At 38.4% G+C, this 18,832-nt stretch overlaps 1 protein-coding gene across 2 annotated transcripts in view; it reads left to right on the forward strand.

The window, feature by feature from the left end:
* The window catches only part of KCNQ5 (potassium voltage-gated channel subfamily Q member 5), a 529,926-nt gene that overhangs the window by 428,927 nt on the left and 82,167 nt on the right, over positions 1–18,832 (forward strand). For both annotated transcript variants that reach the window (XM_019749337.2, XM_019749338.2), the window contains exons 4-6: positions 2,621–2,796; positions 3,069–3,194; positions 17,475–17,585. In XM_019749337.2, the coding sequence (XP_019604896.2) occupies positions 2,621–2,796; positions 3,069–3,194; positions 17,475–17,585 (413 nt within the window). The remainder of the gene's footprint in view (positions 1–2,620; positions 2,797–3,068; positions 3,195–17,474; positions 17,586–18,832) is intronic.

Consider the following 18,832-nt stretch of genomic DNA (forward strand, 5'->3'; position numbering starts at 1 on the left):
AGATGACTGTAACCCAACCAGAAACATTTTTGTGAATGCATTCATGGATTGCCATTTGGTTGCTCATTTATGATTTAATTTTACTGAACTTCCACTTTGTCTTCTGATCTGAATTACAAGGAGGATATTAAATCAAATCTGTAGTTACCTTTACATATTTTGTGACTTCAAACATTCATATTATGATTCACTGTGTGCATAATTTTTTAAGTTGTCTCAAAATACCAGTGTTCCTTTTACATTGTCTAGGTTTTCTCTAATAAACTAAATTTATAGCATAATTTTTGTGCTGTAGTATAACAGATCTATAGCTGATTTTTTTTACACTAATACAATATATATGCTTTTTGTCCCTCACCTTTTTCATCTGTAAAATGGGATCTGTAGAATACTTAATCAACATGGTTGTTACAGAATTAAGTAACATAATGTTTGTAAAACACTTAGAACTAAAGAAAATGCAGGCATATACTAAATTTTAAGTGCTGTATTTTCTGCACCCCAACTAGTCATTTACTATTTCTAGTATTTCTAATATTGTAACATAGTAAATGAAGTATTGTACATTTTTCTTTCCTTTTTACAGTTAGGAGGAAGCAGGATTACAATGAAAAATAAAAGCAAATATATATCCAGCAGGGCCATATGTGGAATATCTCTTTGTCTATAAACCACTTGTCTCAGGTGTAAAAGCCTACAAATGATGAAAACCAAGAGATGTTTCATACTAATCTCTTTTTTGAAGGTTGGTTTTTTTTTTTTGTGATCTCAAAAGACATAACCATTGTTATAAAATTCCAACATTAGAGAAATTAATAACTTAGAAAGTGAAAAGCCTATTTATCCATATACACACCCAACTCTCTACCCCTAGAGATAATTAATGGTAATAATCTGTGTATGTTATATGTTAAAATAAGATCACATCGTACATTCTCTACCCCTAGAGATAATTAATGGTAATAATCTGTGTATGTTATATGTTAAAATAAGATCACATCGTACATACTGCTTTGCAACTGGCTTTTATTCACTCATATAGTGTCTTTGGTGTCTTTGATACGACATTTAGTTTCTTCTCGTTTTCAACAGCTGCAGAGAGCAGTAACTCAAGGATGTACTTGTGGCTCTCTGTGTACCCACAAAGTCACATAGCGTTCAGATATGATTGAAAAGGTCTTTCAGCTGACGTTTGCACAGCCATCCACTGACCTTCTCCCTCCAAGATCTGACCCAAAAGGGGCAGCAAGAGAGTGACTCAGAAGATTTCTCAGTCCACACTGGGAGACAAGAGCTTTCTTTTTTTTTCTTTTTCTTTTTTTTTAATTGGGGAATATGGGGAACAGTGTGTTTTTCCAGGACCCATCAGCTCCATGTCAAGTCGTCGTTGTTTTTCAATCTAATTGTGGGGGGCGCAGCTCATCTCTAGGTCAAGTTGTTGTTTCTCACTGGTCCATGTGGGGATCGAACTGGTGACCCTGGTGTTATGAGCACTGCACTCTAACCACGGAGCCAACTGGCCACCTAACAAGAGCTTTTTGAGTGCAGGGAGGAGGGCAGACCTGAATGATGACTCCACATTCTTATAGCAGTTAATCCAAAGGATCACAGAAACATTATAAATGCAACACCCTGAACTGAAACTGCTCTTTGGAGTGTGGATTCCCAGTAAGGCCCAGTCTACTTGAAGCAGGAAGGAAAATTTATCTGAGGACGTTAAGGTCAAGTTAACTCATTTTAAAATTGCCACAGGAGGCCATTCATCCCCACTTCACATCTTCCACCTCAAAGCCTTCTTCCCATCATTCAGATATTTACCTTTAGAGGGAATAAGTCCTCTTTTATCTTTTCTGTGCTTTCATTAGCTGCATTTTTTTCTCTTTTTAGCTTTCAAAAGGGCAGATTTTTTTAAGCCAAATGCCAGTATGTCAAACATTAAATATTCATTCCCGTGCAATGCACAGTGTGTATAATGACATACTCTATTGTAACATATATGTTATTTAATCAGTGTACCAAACTTACACATAATTGACTGATCAGGTATAAAGAGTACTCTACGCAGAGAGCTTAGAATATATTGCTTAATTGAGGCCTTTGTTAGACAGTATATAAAGCTGCAGACTCCACAACATAAGGAAATTTTTTGCATAAAGTAGCCACAAGCTTCTTTGGTAAGAAAACAAGAGACATGATTATACCAAGTGGCGCTTGCATGGCTGGAAGGCTATGATGCTGCTGTGGCATCCGTCAGGAAGCAGGGGTGTTAGGGCCCACGCTAATGAAACCAGAAATGTTGTGGAAGGCTCCCTGGTACACCAAACTTTCCAAATGCCGTTGTCCAGTTTGTTGGAGGTCAAATAGTAAGCAGTTCGGAATTGCATGGGTAACACATAGAATGGTCATGAGACCAGAACTAAGGTAATAATAGTAGGTACTGTTCTCTGCCTTCTCACTGTTCAGTCATCACACAGTCCAAGTAACACTACACCGGGCGGGGGTTCAAGATCTGGTTCTTTGTTCCTCAAGTAGGTCCAAGTAAACTTTTCTGAAATATTGTTTTGAGGAATAAAAATGCCTCGTCATGCTACTTATGACTATTTCAACCTGTTTCTTTCAGATACCATTGTTCTTATCGCTTCAATAGCAGTTGTTTCTGCAAAAACTCAGGGTAATATTTTTGCCACGTCCGCACTCAGAAGTCTCCGTTTCCTACAGATCCTCCGAATGGTGCGCATGGACCGAAGGGGAGGCACTTGGAAATTGCTAGGTTCAGTGGTTTATGCTCACAGCAAGGTAAGATTTGCTTTCTGAATTACAGAATAAGATTTTTGAAACTTTTTCATTGGTTGCTGTAATAATTGATAAACCTATCACAAACAAACTTAGGCATTTTAGAAACTGGTAAAAGCAATTTTGGGACACAGTATGTAACAGATTATTTAAAAAGTCATGAATATCCAGGAAGTAGTCGAACAAATGGAAGCATGAATGGGATTTTTTGGGGTTTTTTTCTTTTTCAAAGATGTTTCACCCTCTAAAAATCGTTCATTCCTTTTTTTATCTAGGAATTAATCACAGCTTGGTACATAGGATTTTTGGTTCTTATTTTTTCATCTTTCCTGGTCTATCTGGTGGAGAAGGATGCCAACAAAGAGTTTTCTACATATGCAGATGCTCTGTGGTGGGGCACAGTAAGTGTAAAAATCTGTTTTTACTTATTGGATGTTGTGAATTTTTTTCCTTTGAATACAGTGTAATGATTCCTGTGGTCTCAATAAACGCATTAACTCCTAAACGGAGTTATGTGAAAATATACAGCACTTAAAATTGTCCAGAGTTTCCCCATCTCTTTGGTTCAACAAAGTTAAGTTTTATTATGTATAAGTCATTAGTAGTAATCCTTGAGTACTAGATTGTTGCCAAAATAAAAATGTATAATTTTTTAACTGTGATTAAAATGTTGATAGGCTTGTCTGTTTGTTTTAGCTTTGTGGAACACATTTAAATTATAGTGTTGCCATTCATCAAAAAGTTTATCTGATGTTAAAAAAAAAAGTAATGATAGCTGAATGAAAGTTGGAAGAGTAAAATTATGGCACAAAAAGTGAAAAAGAAATGACTGGTAACCATCTGTGAGATCAGAGATTATAGACGACACCTCATTTCAACAATTTCCACTCAAAGACCTAACCTTCTTTATATTTTCATTTAAGGATAGTTTTCCAGACAAAGTAATCACGACTCTCATATATAGAAAGAAAATAAACACATGCTAAAGATTTTATTTCACTCATTTTTTGTTGTTATTTACAACAAAAGTATTAATGAGGGAACCAGTAAGATGTTACAAGCATTCAAAGGACTATCCAAAGAGCAGAAACATATAAAGATCAGAAATAGAATGAATGTGCAAATACAGGCAAAAGTGGCTTCTTCCACAGTGTGAGAGGGAAGTTAATTGCCACCATTAGAAATTCTGCCACCACTAGACAGAATTTATTTACATGTCTATAGACAAGAATTATTTTGCATTGCTACTTGTGGTCCACAACTTACAGAGTTGTAAAATAACTCAAGGGCCATGAAGGATGCAGAGCCCCACAAGGTCAGAATTCAGTGACCTGGACGTGGGTACTCTAAACAACATAGTTTTTTCCATGGAAGCAAAAATGTCCCTACATTGTAAGCAATTTAAAAAACAGTTATTAAAACATGTGCCCAATAAGAATGTCACAGCATAAAGAAGTGCTTTATGCAATGTGTACACTGTATTTGTTTTTATTTTATTCTTTAAGACATTCCAAAAAGGTATTATGTGAAAATATACAACAATTTATAATTGTTTAAAGAGTTTCCCCATCTCTTTGATCCAACAAAGTTAAGTTCCCTCATAAAACATCAGTAATATTTCTTGAGTGCTAGATTGTTGCCAAAATACAAATATATCATTTTCTTAAACTGTAATTAAAACATTGATAAGTTGTTTGTTTGTTTTAACTTTGTGGAGCGTAGGTAAGTTACCAGTTGTTGCACTGTTCCATTATTCATCAAAACCTCATCAGCAGGAACTAGAACTCTTGTCAAGGTCACAGGAAATTTTTCAGGACTGTATTGAACAGAACTTGATATATTTGTTGGTTGTATAGCAGCAATAAAATGAGTAAGAATCAGAAATGTACACCTGAAGATTAAGATTTTTTTCTTAAATTGTCAGAGTATGTGACACTGATAACAAGGCATTCTATTCGTTTCATAATTTGGTTTCCAACTCCCCTCCCCTCATTTCAGTTATTTCCATGTCTCCACCATGTCCATTAGCAAAAATGGACATTTTGAAAGAATGAAAGTGGAAAACCCAAAAAAGGGCAGTCATCTGGCATTCTTAAAGTACTTTTTATTTGTTGAGAGTTAATGAAAATCTATGACTCATGGTGGGATAAACTGTTTAAACTGAGAAAACAGGAGGCTTTTCTAGCCAGTGAAAGAAAGACAATTTATTATCCCAGCCTTCAAAGCACAATTTGAATTTAAGTTTAGTTTTTGCTTCTCTTTGATTATTCTAACTATTTAACTACTGAGACACTCAGGAACACCTCTTCCCATTGAGATGCAGTTGTTGATGAGTTTAGCCAAGCAGCTCTTTATCCTTTCCATTCGTCTTCCTTTTCTCCTTATTACTAATAAGAATTGCTGTGTGAGAAACTCTAATATACCTCTCCGTTAGTCACCAGCTGGTTTCTTTTGCCAGAATAACCCAAATAGAAGGTTTTAAAAGGTGATATCTGTAACTTTCAGGGGAGAAACAACATATTTTCATTGATTTCCATTTCAGTAGTGCTATTTTGACTGACGTTGAACCTGTACTTAACATGTTCCTTGAATGGGCTAATTATGTCTCTTTTTTTCTTTTTTTTTTAAGAAAAAAAGTCTGAGCTTGAATATGAGAGTAAAAATCTTCTAAGCCATTTAAGTTTCTAGGGATAAAAAAGGCCTTGTTGATCCACAATGGGTTTGTTGATATTAACTGACACCTGAATGAAATTTTCCAAAGCCTACAAAGACACAAAAATCAAACAGAGGGCTTATTATTTCTATTCATTATAAGAAGAATATATACCAAGTCTCCAGTGTGAAATAAAATAAAGTTAGAATACTATACGTTTTATTAGGTATTAATCAAGACCTTAAGGAATATATGGTTGGATACTTTCTTTTCTAGTTAAAGTTGTCCAGGTTGCATATAACAGACACTTCCTTACTATGGAAGTATCCAGAATAAATAGGGAAATAAAAGCATCCTGAATTGAGTATTTCTAAGTGCTAAGCTTTAGTGAAAAAAAGGAAATTTCCTTTATTAAAAAAGCCCAAAGTATCAACATTAAATGTCAAAATGCAATTTGTCATCTAGGAATACAGTATCCCAGTGAATTCTAAATTGTTAACTAATGAACTCCCTCCATTAAGATGCTGAGGGCTATTTCCAGGATGAACTTTTGGAGGAATACAGTGGTGTGATCAGCATTGCTCAAAGCCAATAACAATTCAAAGAACTTTGGTCTCTAAAAACAATTCCATACTAGTGAATAATAGTACCTAGCTCATTGAGTCAGTGGGATAGGGATTTAAAGGGCCTGGTACGAAAACCATAGCCAGTGCCCAATCAATGATGGTGGCTACTCTTGGTGTAGACATTGCTGTTGTGGATGGTAGATAGAAATTTTTTTAGTTAGTTAGTTAGTTAGTTTCAGATGTACAGAGCAATGTAATAGTTAGACATCTACATCCTTCACAAAGTGATAACCCCCCCAATCTACTGCCCCTCTGACATCATATATAGCTGTTGCAATACCATTGACTATATTCCCTATGCTGTATTTTACATCCCATGATATTTAATTCTAGTTGACATTCAGTACTATTCTACTTCAGCCTCAGGTGTATAGTGCCATGGTCAGGCATCCACACAATCTATGAAGTGATCCCCCTGAAAAGTCCAGTGCCCATCTGGCACCCTACATAATCTTTATAATAACATTGTTGATTATATTCTCCATACTGTATTTCATATCCCCATGACTATATTGTGAGTACTAATTGGTGCTTTCTAATTTCTTCACCTTCTCCCCCATCTCTACCCCCCCTCCCATCTAGTAACCATCAGTTCTTTTCTCTGTATCTCTGAGTCTATTTCTGTTTTGTTTGCTCATTTATTTTGTTCTTTAGATTCCACACATAAGTGAGATCATAAGGTATTTGTCTTTCTCAGTCTGATTTATTTCACTTAGCATAATATTCTCTAGGTCCAACCCTATTGTTGCAAATGGTAAGATTTCGTTCTTCTTTATGACTGAGAAATACTCCATTGTATAAATGGAGGTACAATGTGGTACATTGTATAAATGTACCACAGTTTCTTTATCCAATCGTCTATCAATGGGCATTTCAGTTATTTCCATGTCTCGGTTATTATAAATAGCACTGCAGTAAACATAGGGGTGCATCTATTTTTTCAAATTACAGTGTTTTGGATTTCTTTGGATAGATAACCAGCAGTGGAATTACTGGGTCATAAGGTAGTTCCATTTTCAATTTTTTTAAGGAACCTCCATACTGTTTTCATAGTGGCTGCACCAATCTGCAATTCCACCAACAGTGCATGAGGGTTCCCTTTTCTCCACTTCCTCGCCAGCACTTGTTGTTTGTTGATTTTATTAATGATAGCCACTCTGACTGGGGTGAGGTGATATCTCATTGTGGTTTTTATTTGCATTTCTCTAATGATTAGTGATGTTGAGTATTTTTTCATATGTCTGTTGGCCATCTGTATGTCCTCTTTAGAGAAATTTCTCTTCATGTCCTCTGGGTATTTTTTAATTGGGTTGTTTGTTTTTTTGGTGTTGAGTTGTATGAGTTTTTTATAAATTTTGGGTATTAACCTCTTATCACATGTATCATTGGCAAATATCTTCTCCCATTCAGTAGGATGTCTTTTTGTTTTATTGATGGTTTCCTTTGCTGTGAAAAAACTTTTTAGTTTGATATAGTCCCACATGTTTATTTTTTCCTTTTGCTTCCCTTGCCCGAGAGAATATATCAGTAAAAATATTACAAAGGGTAATGCCTGCAAATTTACTTCCTATATTTTCTTCTAGTTTTATGGGTTTAGGTGTTACATTTAAGTCTTTAATCCATATTGAATTTATTCTTGCATATGGCATAAGAAGGTGCTCTGGTTTCTTTTTTTTTTTTTTTTTTTTTTTGGCATGTCTCTGTCCAGTTTTCCCAGCACCATTTATTGGATAAACTGTCTTTACCCCAGTGTAAATTCTTGTTGGAAATATCTTTATAACAAAAGGAATACAAATAGCTGTATGCTTCATTGCAAACCCACAGCTTAGCTACAGAAAGGACTTGGGAACTAGGGTTTCCAATGAAAAGATGTTCTAGGTTCTGAAGTGGTAACAAAAGAGGAATTGGTGACAAAGGAAACGGAGGAGGGCCGAGGGGAGGTAACTCACTAGAACCTACTGGAAAAAGAGGATCTTCCGATTGTTGGGCGGAGTTCCATTTAATGTTATTTCCTGTTATTATTTTCCTCGTTTTTAGTTGCTTTAGATTTATTCTGAAATAAATTTTTAACAAGTTTTTCTGGAGTTATTTTTATTATCTTATTTCCTGTTATTATTTTCTTTCTCCTTTTGATTTGCTTTAGATTTGTTCTGAAATAACTTAAGATCAGGTTTTCCTGAAGTAATTTTTTTCTGGTAATGACCTGGTAAAGGCCTTCATATGATGAAGGTAGTGTTATGGGTTTTTTAAACATGCATGCAGCAGCAGAGTATAACTCTACTCTTAAGTAAGCATCTGAATACAACTTCCACCTAAGACCATGTGCTTGAAATGATGACTTCAGGCGTGTAGAAGAATTCGCCATCAGCCAGAGTTAGTCCTAGAATTCATGCTGAAAATCTTACAATCTTTCTCAAAGCAAACAATGTAGAAGGCTCCGTGTATCATGCAATGCACTGCGCATTCAACAGGTCACACAGCACAAACATATGCCATGAGTTTCATCCCACTGCAAAATCTAAGAATAAGAAATGGTGTAAATTTTTGGAATGAACAAAAATACACTTGTCCTTGATAATACCAGCTATAATTCCAAGAATCAACTCTCCTTACACTGGGTTCACCAAGACAAAAATGTTATCTGCAGCCTCTTACAAGCTGTTGTTTTCTGATTCAGTGCTGGTACATTAAATACAAGTTAACAAGTGTTTCTTGCTACCAAAGCATTGCCTGATGGTATCAAAGCTTTACTTGGCCATGAGATGATCAATACACCAGTTCCTAACTCTTCACGGACACTGTTAACTACCAAGCATATCCTGAGACACAATCCCAGCCGCTATCCACCAAAACACCCTAGCTGTTATGAGCGTCTGCAAGTCCCATGCCTACCTTGGTGGCATGCATTCATGAAGGACATTGGTCATAAGCCTCTTTGGGGAAGTCTGTCCTAAGAAGTCTGTTCCTTTTATAATGTCATCTCACGCATGGCTCTGCACACTTTTACTCAGTATTATTCCATAAGCATTGAGCACACACTGTGTGGAAGATAACAGAATTATAGTCAGGAGACCTGGGTTCCAGCCCTATCATTATGATTTAGTGGGGATGTAATATTAAGCAATCATTTAATATCTCTGTAAAATGGCAATAACAATATTATCCAAACACAAAGTCGCTGTGTGTATTAAATGAAATTAGGACACGTAGACGTGCTTTATCCAGCACTAGACAAATGTTAGTTGCTACTATCATAACATATCTGACCACAAGCCTGGAAGAACAATATAGGATGCTAATGCCCTGAGCTACCTGCCACAGCGGAACCCAAATCATACGATGCCACCACCACAGGATTTTCTGATGTCTAAAGACTGAAACCTTTCTGATCTACTCATCCAAGGTGACCAAATTTCAAAATTAACTGTACAGGTTCTATGACTACCCACTACCTGAAACCAAGTGCTCAGGAAGTGTCAAGGAGAGAAGAGAAGGGAGGGGAAGAGATGAGAGGAGAACAGGGAGAGGGAGAAGAGAGCAGATTTTTGACAAAGAGCCAATGTGAATCATCCTCCTTAAAGGACCCCCTGATGGGGAAATTATACTGTACTGTGGAAATCTCCAAATAGTACATAGACTTGTTCCACGAATTCATTAGCTGTAAACTAGTATTCATAATTGAATTCCCAAAATCAAACCAATAAATATTTTGTTCATTTTTTTTATTGAAGGAAAGAGGAAGGATTTATATCTCCTGGTCTGGAATTAATTCTGCTATTTAAAAATAATAATAATAATAATAATAATAATAATAACTGTAGCCTAACTGATGCCTAAGTTATAATCTGACCACAGCCTCTACCATCCCATAAAAAATAAAACCAGAATCTGCATTCAGTTTGCAGTACTCTTTCTGAAGCAGAATTCTTGGTGGCTGAACACACTAAGGTGCCTCCGGTGCACCTCAGACTTTGTTACTACAAATACCTACACCTCTATGCCAATATTTGCAACCCACAGATGTTCAGAAAATATCTTTTCTCACCTTCGTGACTGCAGTTGAGCAGATGGAATATGGGGGCAAACATTTATCTGAGCTGTTCCCACCTGCCAAGTCACCTCTAAGTAAATGATCCCGCTGGAGGCAGCCCCAGGCTACCGGGTTTTCTGAGGCTGACGGAGGCGGAGCGACAGACGGCAGTGGGCCCCTCCCTCTCAGGGCCTGGTCTGTCCCTCGAGCTGCAGCCTGTGATGCATCTGCCGGCTTCCACGTGGGTCATAAGTGTGGGTGATAAATGGCATCCTCTCAATGAGAGTATTGCTCTGCGTAAAAACTGCACTGAAAGAGATGCTAGAAATGAGTTATATTTATCTTTTAATTTTTAAAATTAAGTTCAAAGTTTCATCACCTTTCCAATGACAACATAAACACCGTAGTCAAACATCAATTCATCCAAAGCAATCTTAAGAAAAAAAAAACAATAATGGAGGTATCACTCTTCCTGACTTTGGCTTGTACTACAGGGCTACAATAATCAAAACAGCATGGTATTGGCAGAAAAACAGAAACATAGACCAATGGAATAGAATTGAGAACCCAGAAATAAAACCACATAAATATGGACAGATAATTTTTGACAAAGAAGCTAAAAACATACAATGGAGCAAAGACAGCCTCTTCAATAAATGGTGCTGGGAGAATTGGATAGCCACGTGCAAAAGAATGAAACTGGACTGCTATTTGTCACCATGTACCAAAGTTAATTCAAAATGGATCAAAGACTTAAGCATAAGACCTGACACAATAAACTGCATAGAAGAAAACATAGGTACTGAACTTATGGACCTTGGGTTCAAAGAGCATTTTATGAACTTGACTCCAAAGGCAATGGAAGTAAAAGCTAAAATAAATGAATGGGACTATATGAAACTTAAAAGCTTCTGCACAGCAAAAGAAACCATTGACAAAATAAAGAGGCCACCAACTGAATGGGAGAAGATTTTTGCAAACAGTGCCTCCGATAAGGGGCTAGTATCCAGAATATACAAGGAACTCATGCAACTCAACAACAAAAAAACAAACAACCCAATTGAAAAATGGGCAGAGGACTTGAAGAGACATTTCTCCAAAGAGGACATACAAATGGCAAATAGACATATGAAAAAATGCTCAACATCACTAATCATCAGAGAAATGCAAATCAAAACCACAATGAGATATCACCTCACCCGTCAGAATGGCTATCATCAACAAGACAAATAGTAACAAGTGTTGGAGAGGCTGTGGAGAAAAAGGAACCCTCATACACTGTTGGTGGGAATGCAGACTGGTGCAGCCGTTATGGAAGGCAGTGTGGAGGTTCCTCAAAAAATTACGAATAGAATTGCCATATGACCCAGCAATCCCTCTCCTGGGTATCTACCCAAAAAATCTGAAAACATTTAGAGATAAAGACACGTGTGCTCCAATGTTCATTGCAGCTTTGTTTACGGTGGTCAAGACATGGAAACAACCAAAATGTCCTTCGATAGATGAATGGATAAAGAAGTTGTGGTATATATACACAATGGAATACTATTCGGCGGTAAGAAAAGATGATATAGGAACATTTGTGACAACATGGATGGATCTTGAGAGAGTAATGCTGAGCGAAATAAGTCAGACAGAAAAAGCAGAGAACAATGTGATTTCACTGATATGTGGTATATAAACCAAAAACAACAAAAGAACAAGACAAACAAATGAGAAACAGAAACTCATAGACACAGATAATAGTTTAGTGGTTGCCAGAGGGTAAGGGTGGGTGGGGGGTGGGTGGTGGGAGATGAGGGTAAGGGAGATCGAATATATGGTGATGGAAGGAGAACTGACTCTGGGTGATGAACACACAATGGGATTTATAGATGATGTAATACAGAATTGTACACCTGAAATCTATGTAATTTTACTAACAATTGTCACCCCAATAAATTTAATTAAAAAAAAAAAAAAAAAAAAACATCAATTCATAGCATATATAAAGATATACCTCTGTGAAAATTTGGACTTTATTCCTCTCATCTCCCCTTGCCTGGAACAATGCTGTGATTCATCTGTCATTTGTTTAGAGTGTAAGTGTTGTTTCCTTATCTGGTTTATTAAGAGATATTATCCTGTGTGCTATTGGCTAGTGAATTTATTATAATTCCCACAGGAAACTTGTGCCAAATAAATTGCTGGGAAATAAAAAAAGAAGTCAATGAGTAGGAAGCAATAATAAATAAACAAGGGCATAAATAAATACGTAAATAAATTTTTAAAATTTAATCTATCCAGCATGTGTTAACTAGCATATCTCTTATAAGCTCTGGAAAAAGGTCAGAAATGGAATTATGCCCAGTATAGTCAATTTCCTCCAGGTGTGATTTCCTCCAATGCCCTGAAGGTCACATATGCCACTGCTTAAGGTTCCCTGAAAAAGCTGCTGTTCCAGGAGCTCCCTGAAGAGCTGGTGTGTCTTTGGGGTCCTGCGTGAGCATACATTTCTCTAACTTTAGATCCAAAAGAAACTAATCATTACTGAGTTCAGCCATGGAAAGATTCACGAGATTTCTAGAAGCCCAAAATGGGTTTATTGTTTAGCACAAGTGGGGGAGAAGCGGCACCAAGAGGGCTTCTGCTACTCAGTTCGTGCACAAAGGGCCTGCTGATAACCATTAGCAGAGCCTTCCAGGTGCCAAGAAAAGCAAAGACACATTATGTGGTTGTACTGTTCCAAGGAGACACACTGGTACTTCCAGGACAGCTTGCCCTAAAAGTCCAGAAAATCAATGACCATCTATGCAAGCCTCATCTAAGGATAGATTTATCAAATGCAGCCAGTCATTGCCTCAGAGAATTGACAGCCAGCTCAAGCCAGTGTGAATTCATCGAGAAGGCTCACATCTTTTTATTGTGTTTATCTTAGAAATGCCAAAATATCATCTCTGCTGCTACCTCTCTTTCACCTCAGGAAGCCTAGTGGTCCCCTATCAGCCACAAAAAGTGAAATGACGCACCCAGGAAACCCCCCCACCAAACCCCTCCCTGATGTGGAGAGAGACGAAACTGCCCCCATGTTGCCAGATCCTTCCCAAACTTAGCCTGGCAATAGAAGACCCCCATGCTTTCAACCAAGTAACACCTTGAGAAACTTTGACTTTGAAATCAGAGTGGAGGAAGTTGCTGCACCCCGTGGAGCTGCTGGTCATTTCAGTCCCCTGCACGTGGTAAGAAGCGACCATCCAGAAGCCTGAACCAGAGTACGGAGGAGGTGGGCAGAGTCTTTGCTGCCCCCAGAGAGCCTCCAGGGTGCTGCTCTCAGAGTTCACAATACTCTCTTCTCTCCCACAAACCCCTGTAAGAGAAAGGGCAACCCTCGGAATGAGAGAGAACAGGTATTCTCAGAATAAAACACTGAGTACGTTGTCACTTGGCTGCATCTTATCATTCGGAATTAGAGGCAGTAGTTTAAAACCCACTCTCTGAGCACCGGTCCAAGGAGAATAACTCAAGTGTATTATTAGAATATAAAGCAAACTGTGAAATGTAACATTATTGCTGTGACCAAACCATGAAATTTCTCCTTCAGGTTTTTATTATTATTAATAAACTGCCGTAAAAGGATTAAGCAATTTTGCAGGAAAATTATAGTACATTATAATCGTTTCCACATATTTAAGATTAGGAACCAGTAATAAAATTGAGCCAGAAGATTTTTCCTGCAATTCTAAGGAATTCCTTTGAGAACACCCTACTGATATTGCCAGTGGCATTTGATTAATTTGGTGACTAGGTTCTATTACAAAGTCCCTCTCTCCAAACTTGAATGAGCTTCCTCTGCACAGTAGGCCCCTTGTTGACTTGTATTTGACACCCTCACACACCCTCAGAGCCCCACAAAACCTTTCACTCCCCACAGAAGATCCTGCCCTCTCTTTCACTGGAATGGAAGGGAACAGACTCAGCATTCCCAGCCCTGCCCTCCATTCACACTGTGTCCACATCTTCCCCCCACAGTGGAAGAGGTGTCCTTTCACACTGCCAAGGCTAACCCCTTCAACTGTACCCTTGATCCTGTTTCCTCTGCCTCCTCGGGTACCTTAACCCATCGTAAAACCACCACCCCTTCCTTTTCCATTTCATCCTCTCTGGACACATGCACAAATACATCCTAGAAAGCCTCCCCTCATGTCAGAGATTTCAGGGAGCTCCTGCCCTATGTCTCTCATTCCATTTGTCACCAATAATATTGAAAGGATACTTGATTGATTTACTAAATATTTCATTGAGTTCCTTCTACTTCGTGGCAAGCATTATGCTAGAAATTAAGGAGAAAACAGAATGAAGACATGGTTCCTCCTTCTCATAAAGGACATAAGGACCCGTCCACCAAAGAAAAATACAGCATACTACTAATGACAGGTGACATTAAGAAACAAGGATCTGAAATAGAGATGACCAGAGGCGCTGTTGTAGACCAAGTGGGTAGGGAAGGCCTCTCTGACAGCAGGATATTTGGGGGAAAGACCAGAAGGATGAGAAGGAGCCCAGGGAAGAGTAAGGAGAAGAGCAATTCTGGCTGAGGGAACAGGATGTGCAGAGGCCCTGAGGCAGAAATAATCTGGCTTTTTTGAGGAGCTGAAAGGACACTGTGTTTAAAATGCAGTGAGCGAGGGTGAAGTCAGAATGATCTTGAGGAGACAGGCGGAGACCGGATCATGTAGGCCATAGTTAGGAGCTTAGAAATGATTCTGAATTCAAAGAGGAGCCATTGAAGTTATTGTTACAGGGCAATAAGAAAATGATGCCCCTTGCAAATGTGTGGAGAAGAAACTGGAGGGAGGCAAGAGCAATTAAGAGACTGCTGCAGTGGCCTGGTCTACCATGGTCCCTGAATGTGAGATAGAGTGAAGGGGAGGAATTTGCAATATCTTTGGGAGATAAAATGAATGGGACTTGCCGAGATTCAATGAGGGGAGTGAGGGAACAGAGCCATTAAGATGACTCTGAGCCTTCTGACACGAGCAGCTGGCTAAATGGCGGAGCTCTGGATTCAGGTGGGAGGGGATACATTTGAGGGAGTAACAGGTTAGGGAGAAACAAGAGTTCTATTTTAAACATGTTAAGTTTAAACATGTGCAACATCCAAATAGAAATATCAACCACAGGAAATGTATTGGCTCTGTGCGATGCCAGAGGGATAGTGGATGGGGGCAGGGGGGTTCACACAGTGTGAGGGATATAAATGATAAACGTCTAAGTTTTGCTTTGTCTTGTGCACCTGAAACTAATAAAATTTAAAAAAGAAAGAAAGAAAGAAAGAAAGAAATATCAACCACATATTATGGATCTGGAGCTCAGAACAGTGGTCTAGCCTGGTAGTAAAATTTGGTGTGCTCAGCTTAAAAATGGTATTTAAATCCATGAGAACATTTAAGACCACCTGGGAAGAGAAAAAAATAGAGGAGCTAGAAGAGAAAGGAAAGTTTGAGGAAAATAGAATTTTTAAAAACAGAAAAAGACACCGAACCAAACCGTAGGAATCCAATACAGGTTGACTAGAGAAGGAGGGGCTACATAAGAGGAGCCACCAAAGATATAAAGGGAAACCCATGGAAGTGAGGAAAGAAGAGAGTCTAAGAAGGGGTGGTCAGCTGAGTGGAATGCTTCTGAAAGGTCTGGCTTCATGGAGTTTATCTCCCTCTATCATTTCTGCTTCTCAAAATGTTACCCGTCCTTCAAAGCCCAGATAAGATGGTATGACCAAAGCAACCAATTTCTTAGAAATCACCAGTGACCACCCATCTCCATATCCAATATATTTTCTCAGTCCTCATTCTTCTTGTTATCTATGAGCCTGTGACAGCAGGTATCACCTGGTCCTTTGTGAAACTCTCTTCTCCATTGAGTTTCTGTTTACGTAACCCATTCCTACTTCTCCTAATTTTTAAAAAATTTATTCTTTTCTGGCTTTCCTTTTTCTTCTATTCTTTAAATGTCTGTGTTTCCTGAGGTGTCTTTGGACCCCTTTGTGGAATGCTCTGCAATCTCATTTATTCCCAAAATGAGTGGGAATAAATAACCCTGGACCTGATTCCAAAACCCAAATCTCATGCCAAACCCAATCTCTCTCAAAGATTCAGCCTCTCAATCTCAGTTTCCTGCTCAACATTTCTAGATCAGAGTCAGACTGACATTCTGAAAACCCTTCTTTGCAAAACCAAACTTCATCTTTGCTCCAAAGCCTTCTCTTTCTCGTTATATTTTTGTTTATGGTGCGGCCATCTTCCGCTTGAAATTGTCAAGTCCTTGCTCCCAGATAGCCAATAAATGTATTTCTACTGAACTTCCTAAACACGTCTCTTTATTCTCCACTACCACGTAGTACTGTTGCCACTGTTCCAATTCAATTGCCCCATCATTCTGCCGGATCACAGGCCCTGGAGAGGAGTTAGAACTCCTAAGTGGCTTGGGAAACCTCTGGAGCAGTTTGACCAGGGAAGAGACATGATCTAATTATCATTTTTCAAAGACACTCCCTGATCCAGCTTTAGCATATCTAGTTAACCTCCTCTTTCACTAATCCTCTTCAGACCCACCAGGCTGCAGCTCAAATGAACAACATAGACTTTTTAGAACTTAGCCTATTTGTCCTCAGTGCTGTGTAGCTGGTCACCTGATCCCCCAGCCCACTCCAGATCACCCTCTGTCATCTCTGCCTCTCAAAATATTACTCCTCTTTCAAAGCCTTAGTATGATGACATCTCCCCAATAAAACCTCTTCAACCCCTCTAAGCCAGTAATAATCTGTTTTCTGAATTCCCCTGGCAGATTAATTGTGCATCCATCATAATACCTGTCTTGCTCTATTTTGTGTTTTAATGATTTGTGTGTGACATTTCTCCCCTCTTATGCCATAAATATCCTAGGACAAGAACTGTGTACCTCTAGTTTTTGTTCCACTACAAATCATAACACGTACCTTGCATGCACGAGAACTTCAGGAAGTGCCTGCCAAGATAATAAATGGACAGCCATAATTAACGTAAATAATTGCTTTGTGTACTGATCGAGTCCTAAATCCGTGGTGCTATCATTTCTGTATCACTGATGGTTATCCACTTACTTAAATAACCTTTCTTTGAATACACTTTAAAAAGATGGAAAATTGTGTTATAAGGGAGAAACAAGTATGTAGGTTATTCCCTATCTTAAACAAAGAGAAGTTCTGTTATGCGTCATGGAAAATTAAAGCACAGTAATAAAATGCGCCAACAAGTCTTGTGGAAGAATGATTTAGTGGAAACGTTGCTTTGCCTCCTGTTCATAGGTCCTAACATTCACGTACTTAAGCTGCACATTCTATTTATTTTGTTTTTAGATTACATTGACAACGATTGGCTATGGAGACAAAACTCCCCTAACTTGGCTGGGAAGATTGCTTTCTGCAGGCTTTGCGCTCCTCGGCATTTCTTTCTTTGCACTTCCTGCCGTGAGTATCTTTGCAAAAACAAAGCAGTTTAAATAAGATCTTAGAGGTTTATTAGTGTGAGTTTTCACAATTCATATGCCCGAGAACATATCTATATCATTTACAAACATAATTTTTCTGATATAATGTTGACTTTTCTACATATATCTATGTGGATAATTTATAAAATATACTCTTCCCTTGGAGATGCTAAACCTGAGAGTTTTATACCAGCTAGATCTTTATGACCAAATAGTAATTCAGATGGCATCACCTTTCAGGCAACATGCTACAAATACATTAGAATCTTTATAAAGACAATGATTTATTTTTAAACTGATCACTCCAATTTGGTTTATAATGTGTGCTACTGAAGAGATGGATGGGCACAAGTGGAGTATTTGCCTCTTCAGACCCATTTGAGTGAAAATCATATGACCTTAAAGAGTTTTCAGTGTGTCAGATGATTTATTCTTTGTGTCATCATCATTGATTTTTCATAATGAGCAGTTTCTGCATCTTATCAGAATGAAGAGCACATTTATCTTCTCCTAAGCTTCTGATTATTTTCTCTTTAATGGTTGAAGCTTGTCTTTCTGATCATTTTCTCCTCTTGTTTCTTTAAAGGAAATTGGTCAAAATATTACAAATTGCCTCAATCCACAAGCTCTCACTTTTGTTCAGGCCACCACTCGTGGGGGAACAGAGCCAACAAAAAAAGAGTTGTTTTTTTAAAAAACTTTTATTTATTTTAAGTGTGCTTTTGCAGGACCCATCAGCACAAAGTTAAGTAGTTGTTTCAATCTGGTTGTGGAGGGTACAGCTCACACTGGCCCATGCGGGGATCGAACTGGCAACCCTGGTGTTATAAGCATTGTGCTCTAACCAACTGACCTAACCGGCCGCCCCCAAAAAACTTTTTAAAGCAGTGGCAGCAGTCATGCTTAAGGAACAATAGCCCCAGTCTTGCTCTAGACATGAACTGACTCACCGCACAGTGTCTGCCAAGTAGAGACCCCCAGATCACCCCTCCAAGGGGAGTCAAGGCAGTGGGGATTTTCATACCACAGCCCTGAACTCGCGGGGCTCCTTCTGTGCCTATGAATGAGTGCAGAGGATGTGCTTATCCTTCCCATGGCCACTGCCCAACTCCAGATTGACCAGCTCGTTCTGTCCCAGACACTAGGTCACAGAGAAGAGACTGAAAACACCATGCAGAAGCATGAGCATTAGACCCCATTGTAAATTCTATTGTTGTAACAGACTAT

This window comes from Rhinolophus sinicus, linkage group LG05 (genome assembly GCF_036562045.2).
Source record: "Rhinolophus sinicus isolate RSC01 linkage group LG05, ASM3656204v1, whole genome shotgun sequence".
NCBI classification, from domain to species: Eukaryota; Metazoa; Chordata; class Mammalia; order Chiroptera; family Rhinolophidae; genus Rhinolophus; species Rhinolophus sinicus.